The 20,593-nt window shown below is 39.2% G+C and overlaps 1 protein-coding gene across 1 annotated transcript in view; it reads right to left on the bottom strand.

The window, feature by feature from the left end:
- Positions 1-10,839, bottom strand: part of enpp6 (ectonucleotide pyrophosphatase/phosphodiesterase 6) — a 28,962-nt gene extending 18,123 nt beyond the window's left edge. Inside the window, exon 1 of the mRNA XM_057850705.1 lies at positions 10,533-10,839. Within this exon, the coding sequence (XP_057706688.1) occupies positions 10,533-10,770 (238 nt within the window). The 5' untranslated portion in view covers positions 10,771-10,839. The remainder of the gene's footprint in view (positions 1-10,532) is intronic.
- Positions 10,840-20,593: the final 9,754 nt, after the last annotated feature.

Consider the following 20,593-nt stretch of genomic DNA (forward strand, 5'->3'; position numbering starts at 1 on the left):
CACAGCTAGAACCAGGAGTTGCTTAAGCACTTTCCAATTTGCCCAGGATGAGAAAAGTGACCTTTTTTTTTTTTTTTTTAAATGGAACCCATTTTTTATTCCATTTGTCCGTCTACTAAAAAGTGAAAATGTTTCCAAGTGTTTTGCTATCTGGCTGACATTTATCTAAGTTCTTGTGAGAAATGTGCCCTTTGCTGATCCCCTGCCGTACCTCCTCCTTCTCCTCTTCCACCCAGCTCTCATGCAGTGCTGAGTGCCAGCTGGCAGGACACAGGTATGCATGCAGTGTGATAGTAGTTTGAACCTCTCTGCTCAAATGTTGTCAATGAGCACGCAATACCAAAAGCTCCAGCAGCCTTTCGAAATAACATCACATAGTGACAGGAAAGTCCAGGAATAGCTAGCACCTTTACATATACAGTAACTTAACTTAACTAAAGCCCCTTTCACAAACATATCCTGGTAAATTCCCATGTAATATGACGCAGGATTTACTCGCGTCATTGCTTTCATGCATGGAGAGATATCCTGGGATTGACGCGGGTTGGACAGTTTCACAGACTTGTCCCGTGTTGCTCACTCGGCGCTCTATGTGCGGGGAGGGCTGGTGGCGCGATTTTATAACCCGGACATTACTTTTGACCGGCATCAGCTATCACATTGTTTTGGTGAGATTGTGTTTTTTTACAGAGCCAGCTGTGGGAGCGTTCCCGACAATGAACCTGCAGACAATTCAAGCTTATCAAGACTGTATTGAAGCCCACGCGATCCAAGAGAAGGGTGCCGAGATATTAACTTGCTGGGTGCCATTCGACACCCTATACTCTCGAATTTCGTGCATTTGCTAGCTTGTTCGTCTGCCGCCCGGGGCCGGATCTATGGGGGGGCCGGGGTGGGCACGGCCCACCCAGACGTGAGTCGTGCCCACCCAATCAAAATGTCGGTGTTCTGTTATGCATAAAAGATTGTTGGGTTTTGTGATTGAATACCTGAGTTTTATTGCTTTTACGTTTTATTAGCATCATCTAGTGGACGCCTTAATTTACTGCATCTCATGCGCACTTTATTTGAAAGAAACTGCAACACGGAAGAGACGTTGTTCAGTAGAGAATCACACGACGACGGCCGCAGTCAGTTCACGCCGCCTCTGTGACCACTTTGCCTTGAATTTGAGGTTGCATCGCCGGTATGTATTGTTTAAATGCGTTTAAAAACGTAAATATGTGAACTGTGTGTACTTCAGTGCAAAAAAGTGAGACAGACTCACTTAGCATGAAACTTGTGATATGCTAATTACCCACGAGTTAGAGGGTCGGCAAGTCTCGGACGCTCTACTAATTGTTTATTCATATTTTCATATGCAGTTTGCTACAGATAGGGCAGTACATATGCGATTTCATATATTGTGCATATTTTGATGGTGTTGTTTTGTCTGTTTTCTTTAGTTTCACCCTTTTGAGTTTTAATAAACCTGCTTAGACAAAGCCACGTCTGCAGAGTCGTTCATACGAGAAAGGTGTCCGTAGCCACGACTATTGTGACGGCACAGTCAGGAATATTTATTGGAGCGTCGCACTGGATATAGAGAACGCACGGAGAGTTGGTCTAACCTGTTTTTTTATTGCAGGATTAACGGTTACTGTTGGCCGCAACCACGCCGAACAAGCAATCACCAAAACAAGGTGTTTTTCCAACCTCGTTTGTTATCCGCACGCTTCCTCTCTCTTCTCCAGACACATTCTCGCAGTCGGACATCCGGGCATTAATGACGTCACCAGCCACAACAAAGCGTCGCCATATTGAAATGGGGGCAAAACACGAGTCACAAGCAGTTGCTCTGTCGTGCAATGTAGTACAAACGTGTTGAACTTTTGTCTTATTTGCGGACTTTTTTTCCGTCGGAATGACTAAAAGTTGCCGTGTTGCTGGTTGTAACACAAGGAAGAGTTCGGAGCCACATTTGAAGTTCTTCATTCTTCCTCGTGAGAAGAAAACGACAAGCAAATGGCTGAAAGCAATCAATCGAGGAACAGTAAAAGAAGGCGGTACCGTGGACCATTTTCGCCAGTGGGAACCTAAATCCAGGCACATTTACGTTTGCAACCGACATTTTATTAGTGGTGAGTAAACTTGAATCGATTTTTTTCCCCAATTAGCTGCTAGGATTCAATAGAATAGGCAGTGGTTATTATTACCGTAACCGACAACTCTCAAAGCGTTATTTTTCTTTTGCCGTGAACTGCTCTGATCGGTCGATCGGTATATTATTGGCCTGGTGGGAATTGGTTATTTTGCCGTGACGTGTTCACGGCTAAATAACGCTTGGAGGCAAATTATCGGTTACGGCAGAAATAATCACTCCGTATATACTACCAGTTTTCTTAGTTCCACACAGTACATATTCCACGTAATTGATAAAGGTCAACTTACTGGGTGACTTTATGAAGTAGTTGTAGATGTTTCCGAACTCCACTGCAGGCCATTCCTTTGGATTGTTTTTCCAGCTATCAGCTGCGACTTTGTATGGGCAGATTTGCAGGCCAATACACGCTAATTTTAAGTCGTATCGCCTCCTCGCGTCTTTCGGCAGTGACTCGTGATAATAATGCAAACACAATAATGCAAAACACAGCTGAAATATATGAATTTTAGCCGTTTGTCTACAGATGTTTATCTGTGCTTGCCCCCATCTCAAAATGGTGACACGTTGCAATGCGAGATGACGTCATCGTGACATCACGTCGACTGCGAGAATAAATAGATAGATGAATGGAAAAAATAAATAAATAAAAATTAATGCAGCCTCAACAGGACACAAGCCAGTGTCCTACTTGTGCCGGTCCCAAGCCCGGAGAAATGCAGAGGGTAAAAAAAAGCCTGCATTGGGGGTGCCCCCTCAAGTTTTCTTAGTGCCCACTCTGGTGGGTAAACCTAGATCCGGGCCTGCTGCCGCCCTTGTTTTGAAATCCCCTACATTGTGCTGGTATTTGAGTGTATTTGTTTTGTTTTCTTATCGGCTCTCTGCCTACCGCTTAGGTTAGTATTATTGATCCCCGTCGAACTACGGTCACAGACCCATTGTGTTATTCCCCCCTTTCCGCGATCGCGTGTATTTTTGTTTGTATTTAATTTGTATTTAACACTTGAACGCTTCCCTCCATTGTTTTCTGCTTTGAGGTACAACCTTGTTTCCGCAGTTGCCAACCCTAACATTGGCAACAAAATAAACCACGCATTTCCAAAGATGGATGATGGACTCTCTTCCTCAGCTCTACGATCCAGTAGCAAATTAATTTCGTTATGTTTTCAGTTTAATTTAGCTATTTCCAGCTTGCTATGTTGATAATTGCGATGATTGTTTACCGCATTTCGTCTTACTGCGAAGAAAGAGGAAGTGACGATCGGCCCGCCATGATATTTACCTCATCAGCCGTCGTGCTGTGACCCGTGCATTTAATGCCTGCTTTCACACACACCACTTCCTGGGAAAGTCCCAGGCATTATACTAAGACACAACTAGGGATGTGCCATCCTAGGTACCCCATGATTCGATTCGATTACGATTCAGGGTGCTACGATCCGATTCTTGAATGTGATCAAGGTATTGGCGATGATCACGGTTATCACGATTATCGATGTATCGTATATTACTTATTAATAAAGTAGACAAAAAAAATGTTGTCCATTATTTATTTAAAATATCCTAATGATTTAACAGGAACAATGGAGACATGCCCATACAACAAAAAGCTGCCCTTAAGCTGTTTATTTATTTATTTATTTTTACAAGAAAGGGCAAAAACATTAACCATTTTAAAGGGAGTACTTATTTCACTCAACAATACAATAAAATTTACACAGGTGGAATGAATTCCATTTTCTGGAAACAAAGTGTCTTTAGAAATAAGCCTTCTTTTAACCAATATACTTTGGTTTCACAGATTTCTGCACTGTTTCGCATGTTTGTAGTGTTACCGCTGTACTTAACCATGGTTTTACACGTTCTGCATATGAAATACACGTTAGCGAATTAGCTAATTAGCTTAGCGCTTGGTGCTAACTATTAACACCTCAAAAACAAGAACAATAAAGGCTAAACAGTACAAGAGGGTTCGTGTACTCACCTCTTGTAGACGCACACGGGTCTTAGCGACACACTCAGGACATTTTTCAATTGACATGACTTGAAACTAATGCTGGACATCTGAAAGACAAGGAGCAAAGAACTATTTCTCTTCCCCTCTCGCTCTAAAAAATAACTTGCGCACAGAAGAGCGACTGCCAGGTCCCTGCCTGTCTCATACACAAATTTATTTTCCAGTCTTTTGAAAAAGAGTAAATCTGTTGCTCAGTTAGAGGCAGCAGCCATTAAAACGTTGTGCGTGCGTCCGTTAAAGGTGTCCGGGCGGCAGACATGTCTTGAATTTCGTTCCGCTACGAGCGGCTGTCATAAAGTTATGAGGGAAAATCAACGTTTTTGAGCCCTTATGAATCGTAATCGAATCATCACGTGTCGAATCGCGATGCATGTAATAATCAATTTTTTGGAACTCATCTAGACGCGACTCAGTAAATGTCCATGTCATCTCCGTGTCAGTCGACCCGGGAAATTGCTTTCACATATAATGGCTGCCCGTTTGGTCAGGTGTATGTGAAAGGGGCTTAAGGCTCAGTGATCTGGACAATAAATAATCACATTTTTCTTTTCATATCTTCTGATCTCAATTAGTATTATTTTCAAACTTAATCTTTGTACAGGTAGTCCCCAGGTTACGACCGAGTTCCAGTTCTACGCTGGCAACATAACCTGAATTTCCGAGGGAAATTCCTCCTAAATCTAAAAATTAACTATCCAATAACATGTCCATATTAATAAAATAAAGTAAAATATAAGATACTGTACTTATGAGAGGTGGCTGGACACTGGACTCCAATTAAGTCCCGAGATTTAAACAGGTAGCCCTCATGTCTGAAAGGAATTTTCCGGTGCGACTGACACGAACATTAACCAGGTCCTGTCTTAGTATAATGTCCGGGACGTAACCGGGACGCAACATGTATGAAAGCATCCGGTTAATTTCTCGGTCACAACGCGAAGGCTGATGACGTATATGGCGGAAAACACAGACAACACTGAAAAAGCAGTTTCTGCTCTTGCAGTCCTCTTTAAAAGAAACTGCTGTATTTTAAGCCAAAACAACTGTTGTGTTTGATAGAACAATATGTGTATATGCTGCCATAGCAGATTCATGACGCATTAAGCCCCCAAACTATTTTTAATTTGTCCGTTTTACCCTGGAAACCCCCGTTTACAGACGTCGTGCAACCGCTTTTGTTTCAACCCAGCCATAAAACTAAGGTAATTCATTATATTTCTTATTCAAAATGTCTGTTATTTTTAGATTAGAATCATTAATTGATGTCTAATATTTCATTTAAAAAAAATGACTTTAAAAAATCAACAAATGACATCACAATGAAAAAAATGGTGTCTGTAAAAAAGTCACGGATATCTACCTCATAACTATTGCTTAATTGTATTTTTGTGAATTTTTGCCGATATGTTGATGATAAATAATCGATCCAAACAAAGACCAAAAAAAAAAAAAAAAAAAAAAACAATTAAAAGGGTAAATATATGGAAAAGAAAATCTCGACCACTCCTTGATGTCTGCGATATCTGTATCGCGACCCTTGTTATATTACCATGTTTCACCCATAAAATCCAGCCATTCACAGTTGTGTCTTGACACTTAGTGATACGTGCTACATGGAGTTTTGGATTGAAACAAGGTAAGTACGCGATAATATCTCGTTAAAGTCATGGCGTCTTTAATTCTGCTCCCGCGTGCTCTCACCTCCAGATAGGGTTTTGCTGGTTAAAATTTGTATTTATATTTAAATGCCCTCCTGTTCAAAATTTTTCTTCCTCCAGAAAATTGAGATTTTAAGCTTTCCAATGATGTATCACACATGCATATCGGACAGCTTTAAAAGTTGGCCAAATTGGGGGTCTCAGAAAGGAACTTCCAGTCACCTGAGTGTTTTCCGCCATATATCATGGCGGGCCGATCGTCATTACCTCTTTCTTCGCAGTAAGACGAAGCGCGGTAAACAAACATCACAATTATCAACATGGCAAACTGGAAATAGCAAAATTAAACTGGAAACATGACGAAATTTAATTGCTAATTAAATGAATATTGCTACTATTTTAGAGCCGAGGAAGAGACAGTCCATCGTCCATCTTTTGATACTCAAGTCAATGTAAAAGAGTAAATGCAACGCGTTACTACCCACCTCTGGCTACTGGCCCAACTTTTTCTAAACACACACAAAAAGGGATATAGGCATCCCACCCGCTGTAAAACGCTTGCCCTTTCTCACAAAGAGCATCAATGCATAATGCATAGCCAACACCTTTGCAGTCATGAAAGCCTTTCAAAGTATTGTCCAATTGTTTCATTTATATAAAAAAAAAAGGGGAAAAAGGGAAAGAATGAACTAAAAAAAGAATGGCCGGACACACTTTGCAGTAGAATTTGAAGTTACTCTTAATATAAGTGTTGGAAGCGTAGAAAAACAAAACTATTATACACATGAAAACACATCCAATGTGCTGCCAGACAGTTTGTGTCGCTTTTAGTAATTGTATTTAACACGTGAAGTAAGGAAAAGCCACAAAATATAAATTATTTTCATTTCATTTTATACCGGCCTATATTTGTTTTTGATCACAAATATACATCGACTGCCACCAACAAGATTGGTGCGCCAGTATATAGCAAGTGATAGATGTACAATAACTTTGAACTGAAAGGCTTGGCAGTGGTTCAAATGGATTAGACATCCATCACCGTTAATTGCAGCCAATGAGTTCATTTGGAAGAAAAGAATAGTATTATTTAGTAATTGCAAATATAGTGCATCTTTGTTCGTTTCATCCACCAGTGGCATAGCGGCAGGCAGAACAATTAAGAAGGAACAATAAACCTTTGTATTTTAGCCACTTATTGCCATCCATGAAGGATAGGTCATTGATCACAGAAAGTAAATCAATTTTGTGTTCCTTTAAGATTTCCCAGTGAGTACATAGAGAATATAGATTTTGTTTACATTACTCAAAAAAAAAAAAAAAAAAAAAAAAAAAACCAAGTACAGCGACAGCACAAACAGAAAATCACACCCAAAATACTGTGGCTCAATTTATCACAATGGATGACCAATTTTATTTTTTAAATAAGTTTATTTCTGTAAAACTAAATAGGTAAACATACCATATTTTCATGACCATACGGCACACCGTAATAAAGGGTGTAGTCCTAGATAATTTCTGTATTTTACACATTCATAAGGCACTCTGTTATTATTGGGTACAACATAATCTATCATGCAGGCTAGCTAGGGGTGGGTATCGTTTGATTTTGGACCGTTCCGATTCCGATTCCACGTTTCGATTCCGGTTCCAAACGAGTCTCGATTCAGATTCTTTTAATAGGAAGGGTGAAAAAATTGCATAGTTATATTATTTTTTTAAAATTCTCAAATATTCTTTAAATAATACGAACTTTCAATTAACTTTGCTATGAACTTCTCACAGGGCTATTTTCATCTCATATATAAATATCAGTCTTTGAACTTGAATATGATGACGTTTCTTTCCACAGGAGTGCACTTTCACAGAGATGTTTATTTTTCAAAATCTCACTGTGAAACTGCACCCTTCAAACAACATTTTTCGAGCCTCGGTGATTGTAGAACATTTTGGAAGATGCTTTGTGAGAAGGGACCATATTTCCGAGGCAAAGGGCATTAATCGGGAAATAATAAAATATATATTTCTTTTTCCAATGAAAAATGAATTGTATACACATGTGTATTACAGTGATCCCTCGTTTTTTCGTGGTTAGTGAGGACCTCCCCCCCGTGATAATCGAAAATCCACGAAGTAGAAGGAAGTAGGACATTACTAGGAAAAAAAAAAAGTTTTAAACATCTTACTGTCCCACCGAATTCATTTTAAACAAGAATAACAGAGCAAAATGCATGTCTTTATGAAATGCTTCATTGAGTGAATCCACCCAAATCCGCTTACGCTGCTCACTTACACACACACAATGAGTTGCCACAGCACACCATACCGCTAGTGTTTAACAAGCTCAACGAGCTCATACATTCGGTGCTTTTCAAAGGTAGCTCTCCTAAGCTTCTCTGGTAAAATCAAAGCTTCAGGGCTATCACCCAATGTTAACTTTAATAAGCAGCTGCATGGTGAGCCAGAAAAGCAGTTGGAGGGAGAGGTGAGAGGTTGTACATGATTGGATCATCTCTATAAAATATTGTATTTATTTGTTCATTTATTTAATTATTTAATTGGGAAAAAAAAAAAAAACTCGATGGACTGAAGTAGTGAGGGATCACTTTCGGTTTTTCGGCCAGGTGTTTCCAATATTCGTTTTTCTGTTATAGCCAAGAATTTTGCTTTCTGTACATCCCTAGGATTTTTTATTTGATTTTTTCCCCCACTTCGTTGAAACCACTGCTATACCAAAAACCCTCTTATTTGGTTACAACTTTGGGATATCTTTATTCAAAATTGGTGGAAAAATACAATTACCGTAATTTTCTGACTGTAAACCTCTACTTTTTTCCTTTATTTGGAATCCTGCAGCTTATAGTCCAGTGCGGCTTATTTGCTGATTTATTTGGGTTAATAGGTAACACTTTATTTGACAGCTGCGTCATAATTTTGTCATAAGATGTCATAATTATGACATGACACTATCATGGGCATTACTGAATGCTAATGTCATTAAGTGTCATCCTGCAAATTATGTCACAAACTCCATTTATGTCCTGCCCTGGATGTTTTACTTCCATTCAAAAGTAAGATAATTTGCCGGATAACACCAAATGACATCTGTTATAAGAATTCATTAATGCTCATGAAAGTGTCATGTCATAATTATGATTGTCTAATGACAGTATTATGACTCCACTGTCAAATAAAGTGTTACCAAATACCATAACTAGCAATTAATGAAACAACTGGAACATTAACTGAAGAAATAATTAGCACAGAATATGAATTTTGATTGTTATTTACATCTGTAGCAATGCAATGCATGCTAGGAGGCATGTTAGACAAAAACAGTATTGATAGGGGATGCGGTTGACTGTCCCCCCCAAGGGAGCAGTGATGGCCAAATGAAGCTTCTTGAAGGAATAAAGTAGTGCTGCAACGATTAATCAATTAACTCGAGTATTCAATTAGAAAAAAAATGATTCGAATCAAATTTTGCTGCTTCGGGTATTCTTTCAATTAAAGTAGTGTTGTAATGGTTTGTTTTGAAAGTGTTTGCATTTAGTTTTATTGTTTTGGGTGGATACACTGCCCTCTAGTCTGCCTCATTTCACATGGCTGAATTCAGCTGCTCCCTGCATAAGCTTTTGTTTAAGTTTGTTGTCTAAGTTTTTGTTGAAGCTAATGTTTTTTTTTTTTTTTTTTTTTTTTTTTTTTATTATTAATTTGTAATTTAGTTTACAGGTATACTTAGCCATTTTTTTGGGGGGAATATGTGTCTGAATCATTTGTTAAGAGCATTGTAAAAAAAAAAAAGTTAACATTTTATACCATTTACGCTAGCGGACTTTTGCTATGTAAGTTAGACAATTGTTCTTTTGTTATCATACCGTTTGAAGCTCAGCTCAGTTATTTTAATTCTTATGTTCCTTATAAGATTACTCGATTATTCGAACTAATTCATCAATTAATCGACTTCTAATCGATAGCTGCAGCCCTAGAATGAAGCTTTGCACCCAATTGGTTTAAAGCTTCTTGGTGGTTCATTTGGTCTTTTGATAGTCGTATGACGCCGCTGTCAAATTCAGTGTTACCGGTTATTATCTTTTGGTGTAAATATCACATAATACAGTGAGGACAGCTGCGGCTTATAGTCCAGTACTTATCTATGAATAAATGCCGTTTTCGTCATACGTGTAGTTGAAGGGGGGGGCCAGGGGCCACGCCCCCCCCGGTGGCCGAAAAGTGTCTTTGCATGAAATTGACTTTGCTATATAGGATAGATAAGATAAATATATAAGATATATATAAGATTTCCATAAAAGTTGTACAGCAATAAACCAACAAAAATGCATGAAATGAACTAAAAATATATTTTTATAATGGGTCAAAATTATTTTTCTCCGCCTATGGTTTGCGTGCTAAATTTGGTGGGTGGCAGCTTATAGTCAGGTGCGCATTATAGTGCGAAAATTACGCTAATAAGTTTCCGAGGTATAGCATTAGGTCTTATTTTCAACAGATCCTGAAAATCAGGTGACTCGGGCACATATGCAAAAATATGTGATTTGACATCTCTAAAATTGGATTTTCTTGTGTAAATAAAATTGAATAAATGCAAAATCTTAATGTTTCTAACTTTTCAAAACAATAATTTGCGCACTCTGAACGCTTGGCTCTCCCATTTACAACGCATTGATTCGGAGTTTCGGACATTGAGTAGAATTACCTGTCATTAAGGAGTAATAGTTCGGGTAAGACAAACTCGGGAAATCCGGCGACATGTAGTCCACTTTCACCCCTCTGGACACTAGGTCTTTAAAGCCAGGTAGTGAGTTTAGGTCGTCCATGTAGTCGTAGCGGAAACCATCAATGAGAAAGACAAGTAACGGGTGGCCAGCAAGACCTGGCTGTCCCGCTACAATAAGCATCAACAGAGACGCGAAGACACAAGCGGAGGACGCCATGAGTGCTCGTGTCCTCTTCTGCTCCTAAGTACTACGTTCGCTGGCAGCAGCGCTGTCACAACAGGAGAGCATGAAGCGCGTGCGAGGAGGAGCACCGGAAGTCACGGTGAGAACATGATCACCAAAATAAATTTTGGAAAGAAGAGTCGGCGCTTCACGACTTAACAAATTTCAATTGTAATATTTGAACATAACTTATATTAACAATTTACACAATAAATATAAACTTGTTAATAATCTCTTAACTATCCAGGAATGCAAAAAATAAAAAATAAACATTAGTCTTAAGACCACTCAACATTGTCTGTCTAAATAAATAAATTAAATGAAACTGAAAAAACTTTTTGGGCAGGGAAAAACAAAAATAAATATAAATGGCGCCTTCAGGTAGAACACTACTGCTTTTGTCCTCAAGCCAAGGGCGTAGGTTTGCATAGGGACGGTAGGGACAAAACACTACCAACTAAAAACACTACCAACTTTACAGGATGCTCAAATTGTCCCCACCAACTTTTAAGCAACCTTATTTGCGTTATATAATGACTTCAGTTGTATGTCATCAGCAGTGTTGTCAGTAACGCGTTACCAGGGCTGGACTGGGACAAAAAAATCGGCCCGGGCATTTTGAGCCGAGACTGGCCCACCAGGTATTAATGGAAAGACAATTAAGCCTATGAATGAAAACAAACTTTCTTGTGACAATGCTTTCATACTGTCTTGTTGGTATATATATACTTAAACATACACCATCCTTCCAGTCCCAATATTCTATACAGTAGAGGGAGAGAGGCCATTTTTCCTCCCACTAGAGCCCCTTTTAGGTCCCAGATATTCGCCTGTCCTTACCATGTGGATACACTTACCATGTGGTATGCCTGCTGCACCAAACCAGAGATCGATAAACCAGTTATTCTCCCTCTTTGGCAGAATTGTTTGATCAATGGATCGCTTTATAGATCATAATGTAATCAGTAGAAATGGAAGATTGCTTCGTCATTTTCACGTCATAGTCAGAGTGATGGCTACACGACTCACTCGGATAAGCAATCAAAAACACCGTTGACAAGCGGTGAAATCTGTTACACGAACATTTTACTTCAGTTCATTGTGATAATTATACATGATTATCGCCGTTTTCGTTAACAGATCATGACTCATTATGACAGAATTTGTACGACCGTATAGCACAATCTCTTCAAAGGTGAAACAAATAATCATGAAAAGTATGGAGTGATCGACTTATCATAAATATGGTTTAACTTGGCCAATTGAGACCACTCATAAACTGTCATATAGTTGAGATTTCGCACTTTTGACAGAAGTTTGAATGGAAACTGCCAGGCTAGATCCTGCCTGTGTTGTCTTACCAAAAAAAAGTTATGTGCTCGGACGCGCCGGCGCGTCCGCTCGACCAAATAGAGATAATACTTAACTAACTAAATTAATAAAATAAAGTTACTTAAGCGCTAACATAATTACAACTAGAATAGCATCATAGAAACCGTCCAGCATGAGAGAAACCCCATCATGTTAGTTTGCATGCACAGCTAGCTAAATTGCTTAACGGCCTAATTATAACTACTGGCGGTGTTAAGAGTTAGCGAGCGCAATGAAAATAAACTACACCCACGCTTAATTCAAATCTGAACCAGATAGACTGCAGTTCAACACTTCTTACCTGAAGTTCAGATTCCCCTCCACTCGGACCGCCGGCGGCCGCGGGTCTCTCCTCCTGCCTCCCCTTCCCCTCATCCACCTGACGGCCACCCCCGCCATCGTAACCTGCGGTTGCTGCTGTCGCTGAAGAGGAAGCTCCGCCACCGGCAAACATCTGTGTTATTTTAACACATTTAGCGGCATCCGCATGAAGGGCTTGTCTCTTTCTATCTCTTAATTTTTTCCGCGCCTCCTTTCCTTTTCTTGTAGTTATCCATTTTGTTTATCTCCTCTCTCTGTATGTCTGATTAATGTATATCTGATACCTCTGATCAAGAGGGAGGGGGCATCGGCCCTCGTTTGTAATTGGTCCAGCCCATAACCAATCTTGACTGATGGGCCGATCTACCAGTTTTGTGTACCAATGTGATTAATGCCGTTAGGAAAAATTTTTTTTAAAAGTCAGGGCCGGCCCAAAATCGCCATCAGCCCACCGGGCAAATGCCCGGTATGCCCGATGGCCAGTCCAGCGGTGCGCGTTACTAAGTAACGCGTTACTGTAATCTGATTACTTTCTTCAGTAACGAGTAATCTAACGCGTTAATTTTTCCAAGACAGTAATCCGATTAAAGTTAGTTTCCCTAGTGCCTGTACGTTACTATTTAGTTTTTGCCCTCATAATGTATGTAGAATGAAGAATACTGTAGTCATGTACGAAGAGCATTTCTCATCGGGAAAAAAAAAAACGGGTCACGTTTTTTACGGTGCTGTTTGAGGCTGAGCGCTGTCTGCCACGGCAGCCAACAACATAGCATTCTGACGAGGCAGCGAGGCTAACAGTGAAAGGCAGGATATGTACCGCAAATAGATGCCTTTGCTCGCTGGAAATACAGCCATTACTTCACATTCCTGTCCAGTAAAGATGACAAAAGTATCTCCGTTGGATGTCACGTTTTCTCATCGGGGGGAAAAAAACGGCTCACGTGTTTTACCATGCTATGAGCGCTGTTGGCGGCTAACAAACAACTGGCTACCTCTCAGGATGCTAACAGTGGAAGGCGTAGGAGAAGAACCACAAACGGCTGCATTTGCTTATTGGACACAAAAAATATCTCCGTGCATCGCAAACTTTGCGCTGGCTCAAAAGGGCAGTCGACCGCTAATAACTCTACATCTAATTCAAGGAACCACTTGGAATTACAGCACAACGCGACAAAAATCGAAACAAAGCCAACAGGTACAGAGACAGCCGGCACCTTTACAGTTTGTAACCAGCCTTTACGTACATTTTATAGTTATAGTTTGTAACCATAGGCGGAGTGTGACTGTGTGTGTGTGTGTGGGGGGGGGGGGACAAAAGAGCGTGTCAAAAGTTTGGACACGCCTCATCATTTGTGTTTTTTATATATATTTTCACTACAATTGTTAATTCTCTGTGAAAATATTAAAACTATGAATGAACATGAGGAATTATGTTCTTGAAAACAGGTTTTATATTGTACATTCTTCAAAGTATCCACCCTTGAGGTGTCTCCAAACTTTTGGCCTATACTGAATGCATTATGAAATACTTTGTAGGATTCTGGTTCATTTCATTTGTTTTTGTTGTTTGTCTTATTGCTTTACAACTTTTATAGACAGCATTTTAACGGCTAGGTCTTTATTTTAAAGGGGGAGTTCAGAATTTTTGACATTAGGCTTAATCTTCGAGTTAGTGGGGGTTGAATTAGTCGTTGGAGTTGTTTTGAACAAATTCTGTGCAGTTTGTCAGTTATTTGTTAGTTTCAGGGCTCCGGAGTGGCTGAGCTAGCGCAAGTCAGTGGTGGTTGAAATCAACTCCATTAAACCCCTGCTAACTCGAATATAAAGCCTTATCTGAAAAATTCAATTACATGCAATGAAATTTTTCTGTTGAGGCAGCAAAGGGAGAAAAATTGGGAAAAGTAACTGACAAATTACTTTTAAAGTAACTTAGTTACTTCGATAATAAAGTAATCAGTAAAGTAACTAGATTACTTTTTTGAGGAGTAATCAGTGTTAGGAATAACGCCGTTATAAATAACCCAGTTACAAAACGGCGTTATTTTTTCAGTAACGGAGTAATCTAACTATTTTTTCAGCCATTACAACACCGTAAACGTTACTGATGGTCAAAAGCGGTGCGTTACTTACTTTGAAAAAATTGACGAAACTACCAGCTGTAGCGAGTCTACTCTGCTCTGTTTATTTGTTATCTTACATGAAGGAATGGGCAGGGAGGTTTCCACGCTCCACAACGGACCTGCGTGTACCCGTTACAATGGCAATGAAAATAGTAAACACACATAACCTACCTTTGCAAGAACGATGGAGTTGCCGTTTGATGCGGTCATAATGTGCAGTTCCTGCACCCATCCGCCGCAAAACTGTTTGTAGCTTTGTAGTGATTTGTAATTTCGGAATCGCTGATGAGTTTAGTAACATACACCAGTGATGGCAAACTGAAGTATCATGAAGCAATGAGGCTTTCCATCAAACTGGTTCGCTCCTGGGCCGAAGCATCATGAGGCTTAATTTGTTCTATTGCGCCATCATGTGGAAAATAAAGGTAATGACACGCAGAGTGATTAAAATGATACCATGGATTTGATGGGGTCAAAAGGGCAGGGAGTTGCGATGTGAATGAATGTGCGTGTGTTACTTGAAAGTAGAGCCTAAATCCAGCCCGACCCGACCCGGCTCGCGTGTATTAAAGGCCGAGACCGAGCAATTAACTTAACTTGCATGCCCGAACCCAAAAAAAAGCCGAAATTTTATTTTTTATTTATGAGGACCCAGAAGGAAGAAATGCGGGGATGCAATGCGTCAGTCAGACCTGGACAGAGCACTGCTTGGAAAATGGTTGTGTTTTGTGTGATCACATTTGTGACAACGCCTATGTGCATAATGATAACAAATTAAAGCCTGTCTTTTGTAACAAATTCTCCCAGTTAAACAAGACTGTAAAATGCATATTCAATAAACATTTATATCTTTTATATTTGTGTGTCTGTTCTATCAGGTGGATAGTTCATGCGTCATTTCCTTGGCAAAATGCAGCAACAGACGTTTATTTTAATTCCTTCGAGTTGGCAGAAAAAAACGCAATTTTTCATAATGTTTAAATAGTCTACATACTTTTATGATCATTATAAATGCATGTACACAACGAAATAACACTGGATAGGTTTGTTAAATATATTTTTGTGTGGGATATTGTGCTCTCATGGACGCACCTCTCTGACAAGGAGAGGAACAGCAGTATATACAAAAATAAACTAAAATACTTTTAAATGACATTATTTTAACGACTCGGATCAGAACACACAAAAGAACAACCTGCCTTAAGGAACACTGAAACAAAATAAGAACATTTTAAGGAACACCACGAACTTCACGATGTCCTGCTTTGCACGAAGAGGTCCAGCCCTCGAAACAAATGATAATAAAGATGTTTGACTAATATAATATCCATATGGAAATTCGAAAAGGAAATATCAGGATGCAGAGTTGTAGACTCGCGTATGCATGTGCGCAAACAATGCACTGGCTCTCCTGCGGCTCATGACAGCGCCCTTTCTCTATTTATTTTATAACAAGTATTCCTTAGTTTAACATCCATGTACAAATATACAGTATATTTATTTTTAAAAAGTTAGCGAGAGAAGAAGTCCGGCCCGACCCGACCCGAACGTAAATGATTGACATTTTGGGCCCGACCCGAGCTCAAGATCTAGGCTCTACTTGAAAGAATGATTGCTTTATTTTAGACATTGACATACAGTATAAACAAGGAACAAGACACACCTTTCATTCATTTTATTGAGGAAAACTAGCATTTCCAAAGTTTTGGGCTGTAAACAGTTTCTTTATGAGATAGGATTTCTTTTGAAAATAGTCTTTCGCAAGGGATGGATGAGGCTGGGGTACAATGCCTCAACATACATGAAGTGTTCTCTTGGTATACCAAAGTTCTTTAGAACAAAGTTTACACTTCACCTTTTGAAAAATCAAGTAGAAGAAATACATTAAAACAAGGGATACACTAACTTGTCACAATAATTTACAATATATATTCGCACTGGTTATTATAATTTGAACCTTTTTAGGAGAGAACTGCTCAAAATGATCCCAGACAGGGGATGTTCTCTTCTTTTTCGTTGTGGACGGTGCGTCCATTGCAAAACGGATCCGATTGAATTGAGGTTTGAAGATGTGAGTTGGGTGTGTCAGTGTCACCTGTCAGCTCATTGTCGTCTCGGTGCGCCATTTTATTTCGAATCACCCGTGAAACTATGTGTTGGCGATGATGTACGAAGCCCGTCTCGTGAGGCTTCGGATGTAGCAACGTGCCTTCCGAGGCTTCGGGCGTGGCCACAAGCGTGATCAACACATGCCTCGATGCGCGCATTGCAGATTTTTTCTGGTTTACTCGGCACACGCATCGGCGCCTCGGCACAGTAGGGCACATCACTAACATACACCAAACAATAAATACAGCAGAATGTCCATTTCGCGTAATTGTGGAAGCCCGTCGACATCTTTACTCCATTTTTCTTCGGCTTGCTCGTAAGGGTCAACATTGTTCACATCCTTAAGTTTGATCACATATCTGTTCTTCGCCTTAGTAACGAGTTTGTCTCTTTATCGAACTGGCAAGTTAAAGTTTAATGTCCCGCGAGCCAGACCTGCTTCCAATATGGCTGCGTTGTTGTCAAATCTCACGCGATCCCCCATTCTGTGACGTAAACGCTCGAGCCTAAAAGCGCACGTACTTAAGAGCCAGTGTTTTCACAAACAAACCGGAACAGCACGTGCAGCAAACACACACACGCAAAACAGATGCAGAGGGATATGATGGCAGAGCATTCGGAGGAAAATTTGTCCTTTACAAGGTGGAGATATAAACACTATTTCAAGTTGGTCGAAATTAAAGGAAAGAACGTGCATGTAAAGTGTTATTTATGTCCCGGGGCAAAGCTTTTGTCGACATCTGTGGTAAGCAATTCAAATCTGTTTATTTTTGTTGGACTTCAAGTGTAGGATAAATCTGTTGCTGGTGAGGTGCTAGAAATATTACAAGGTTCTATAACACAACTACTTGTCCGTTCTTCTCTATTCAACTGACTTGAATACTGCTCAGAAAATTTCAAATTCTTTGACATACAACAACTTCTATTTAAAGTAACGGAAATAGTTACTTTCCCTGGTAACTAGTTACTTTTACTATAAAGTAATCAGTTACTAACTCAGTTACTTTTTGGAAGAAGTAGTGAGTAACTATAACTAATTACTTTTTTAAAGTAACGTGCCCAACACTGTATGTCATTTAGATTGTCTTCCACACATACAGTGCCTTGCAAAAGTATTCGGCCCCCTTGAACCTTGCAACCTTTCGCCACATTTCAAGCTTCAAACATAAAGATATAAAACTTTAATTTTTTGTCAAGAATCAGGTTGGATGGAGAGTGTTTGTGAACAGCAGTCTTCAGCTCTTTCCACAGATTCTCGATTGGATTCAGGTCTGGACTTTGACTTGGCCATTCTAACACCTGGATACGTTTATTTTTGAACCATTCCATTGTAGATTTTGCTTTATGTTTTGGATCATTGTCCTGTTGGAAGATAAATCTCCGTCCCAGTCTCAGGTCTTGTGCAGATACCAACAGGTTTTCTTCCAGAATGTTCCTGTATTTGGCTGCATCCATCTTCCCGTCAATTTTAACCATCTTCCCTGTCCCTGCTGAAGAAAAGCAGGCCCAAACCATGATGCTGCCACTACCATGTTTGACAGTAGGGATGGTGTGTTCATGGTGATGAGCTGTGTTGCTTTTATCCCAAATATATCGTTTTGCATTGTGGCCAAAAAGTTCAATTTTGGTTTCATCTGACCAGAGCACCTTCTTCCACATGTTTGGTGTGTCTCCCAGGTGGCTTGTGGCAAACTTTAAACGAGACTTTTTATGGATATCTTTGAGAAATGGCTTTCTTCTTGCCACTCTTCCATAAAGGCCAGATTTGTGCAGTGTACGACTGATTGTTGTCCTATGGACAGACTCTCCCACCTCAGCAGTAGATCTCTGCAGTTCATCCAGAGTGATCATGGGCCTCTTGGCTGCATCTCTGATCAGTTTTCTCCTTGTTTGAGAAGAAAGTTTGGAAGGACGGCCGGGCCTTGGTAGATTTGCAGTGGTCTGATGCTCCTTCCATTTCAATATGATGGCTTGCACAGTGCTCCTTGAGATGTTTAAAGCTTGGGAAATCTTTTTGTATCCAAATCCGGCTTTAAACTTCTCCACAACAGTATCTCGGACCTGCCTGGTGTGTTCCTTGGTTTTCATAATGCTCTCTGCACTTTAAACAGAACCCTGAGACTATCACAGAGCAGGTGCATTTATACGGAGACTTGATTACACACAGGTGGATTCTATTTATCATCATCGGTCATTTAGGACAACATTGGATCATTCAGAGATCCTCACTGAACGTCTGGAGTGAGTTTGCTGCACTGAAAGTAAAGGGGCCGAATAATATTGCACGCCCCACTTTTCAGATTTTTATTTGTTAAAAAAGTTTAAATTATCCAATAAATATTGTTCCACTTCACGATTGTGTCCCACTTGTTGTTGATTCTTGACAAAAAAATTAAATTTCATATCTTTATGTTTGAAGCCTGAAATGTGGCGAAAGGTTGCAAGATTCAAGGGGGCCGAATACTTTTGCAAGGCACTGTAGAATTTGCCATCTACAAAAGCTTCCGCGCAACCCTCTGATATGATTTTTTAGATAAGTGAATCTTTTCCTAATCATTTTGAAAACATTTACAGTATGTGTGACATCACACATTTTAAAAATTTCATATCTTTATGTTTGAAGCCTGAAATGTGGCGAAAGGTTGCAAGATTCAATGGGGTGAATACTTTTGCAAGGCACTGAAGAGTGTCAATTAAAAAATATACATTTAGCGCATGTACATGTAGAGCAGAACGCATGTTTGTCACAGGCCACATTGTCAGATGGCCGCTATGTCTGCAACGATTAATCAATCAATCAATCAATCAATCAATCAATCAATCAATCAGATTTTAAAATTGTCCTATATGCACGTGTGATACATCATTTGAAAGCTTAAAATCGCAATTTTCTGGGGGGAAAATTTTGAACAGGAGGGTGTTAATTTTTATGTTTTTTAAACCCCGACACCCTGACTTGATGTGAGAGCATGGGAGAGCATAATTAAAGACACCATGATTTTAACGAGATATTATCGGGTACTTACCTTGTTTCGATCCAAAAACTCCGTGTAGCATGTCTCACCGAGTGTCAAGACGCAGCTGTGAATGGCCACAGCTGGACTTTTTGGGTCAAATATGACAATATAACAAGGGTCGAAAGGCAGAAATCGCAGACATCATGGAGTGGTTGAGATTTTCTTTTTCAAATATTTACCCTTTTAAACTTTTTTTTTCTTCTTCATTTAATATTAAAAAAAAATATATATATATATACAATTAAACGATAGTTATGAGAGATCCGTGAACTATTTACAGACACTATGTTTTTCATTGTGACGTAATTTGTTTAAAAGTTTAACATATGCGAGTGAATAATTCTATAAAGATGTTTTTTTTTTTAACTAAATATTAGACATCAATTGTTTTAAGCTAAAAATGATAAATTTCTAAAAATAAATATACAGTAATTACTTACCTTCATTTTATGGCTGGGTTGAAACAAAAGCGGTTGGGTGGTGTCTGTAAACTGGGGTCTCCAGGGTAAAATGGACAAATTAAAAATAGTTTGGTGACTTAATGTGCCATGAAACCGCTATGGCAGCATATAGGCATATTGTTCTATCAAACACAACAGTTCTTTTGGCTTAAAATACAGCAGTTTATTTTAAAGAGGGTTGCAAGAGTAGAAACTGCTTTTTCAGCCTTGTCTGTGTTTTCCGCCACATAAATATTTTTTTAAATCTAATCTTTAATTAAAATAAGAAAAAACAGTAACTTTTCTCATATTAAAAAAAAATAAATTAAAAAAAGGTAAAAACTTTAATATTTACTATAATTTTTTGCAAAAAATTAAAAACATTCCTTTTTATTGAAAAAAAAAACATTTTTTTGAATTATTCTGAATTCTTGAAAAA

This window comes from Corythoichthys intestinalis, chromosome 11, assembly GCF_030265065.1.
Source record: "Corythoichthys intestinalis isolate RoL2023-P3 chromosome 11, ASM3026506v1, whole genome shotgun sequence".
Lineage (NCBI taxonomy): Eukaryota > Metazoa > Chordata > Actinopteri > Syngnathiformes > Syngnathidae > Corythoichthys > Corythoichthys intestinalis.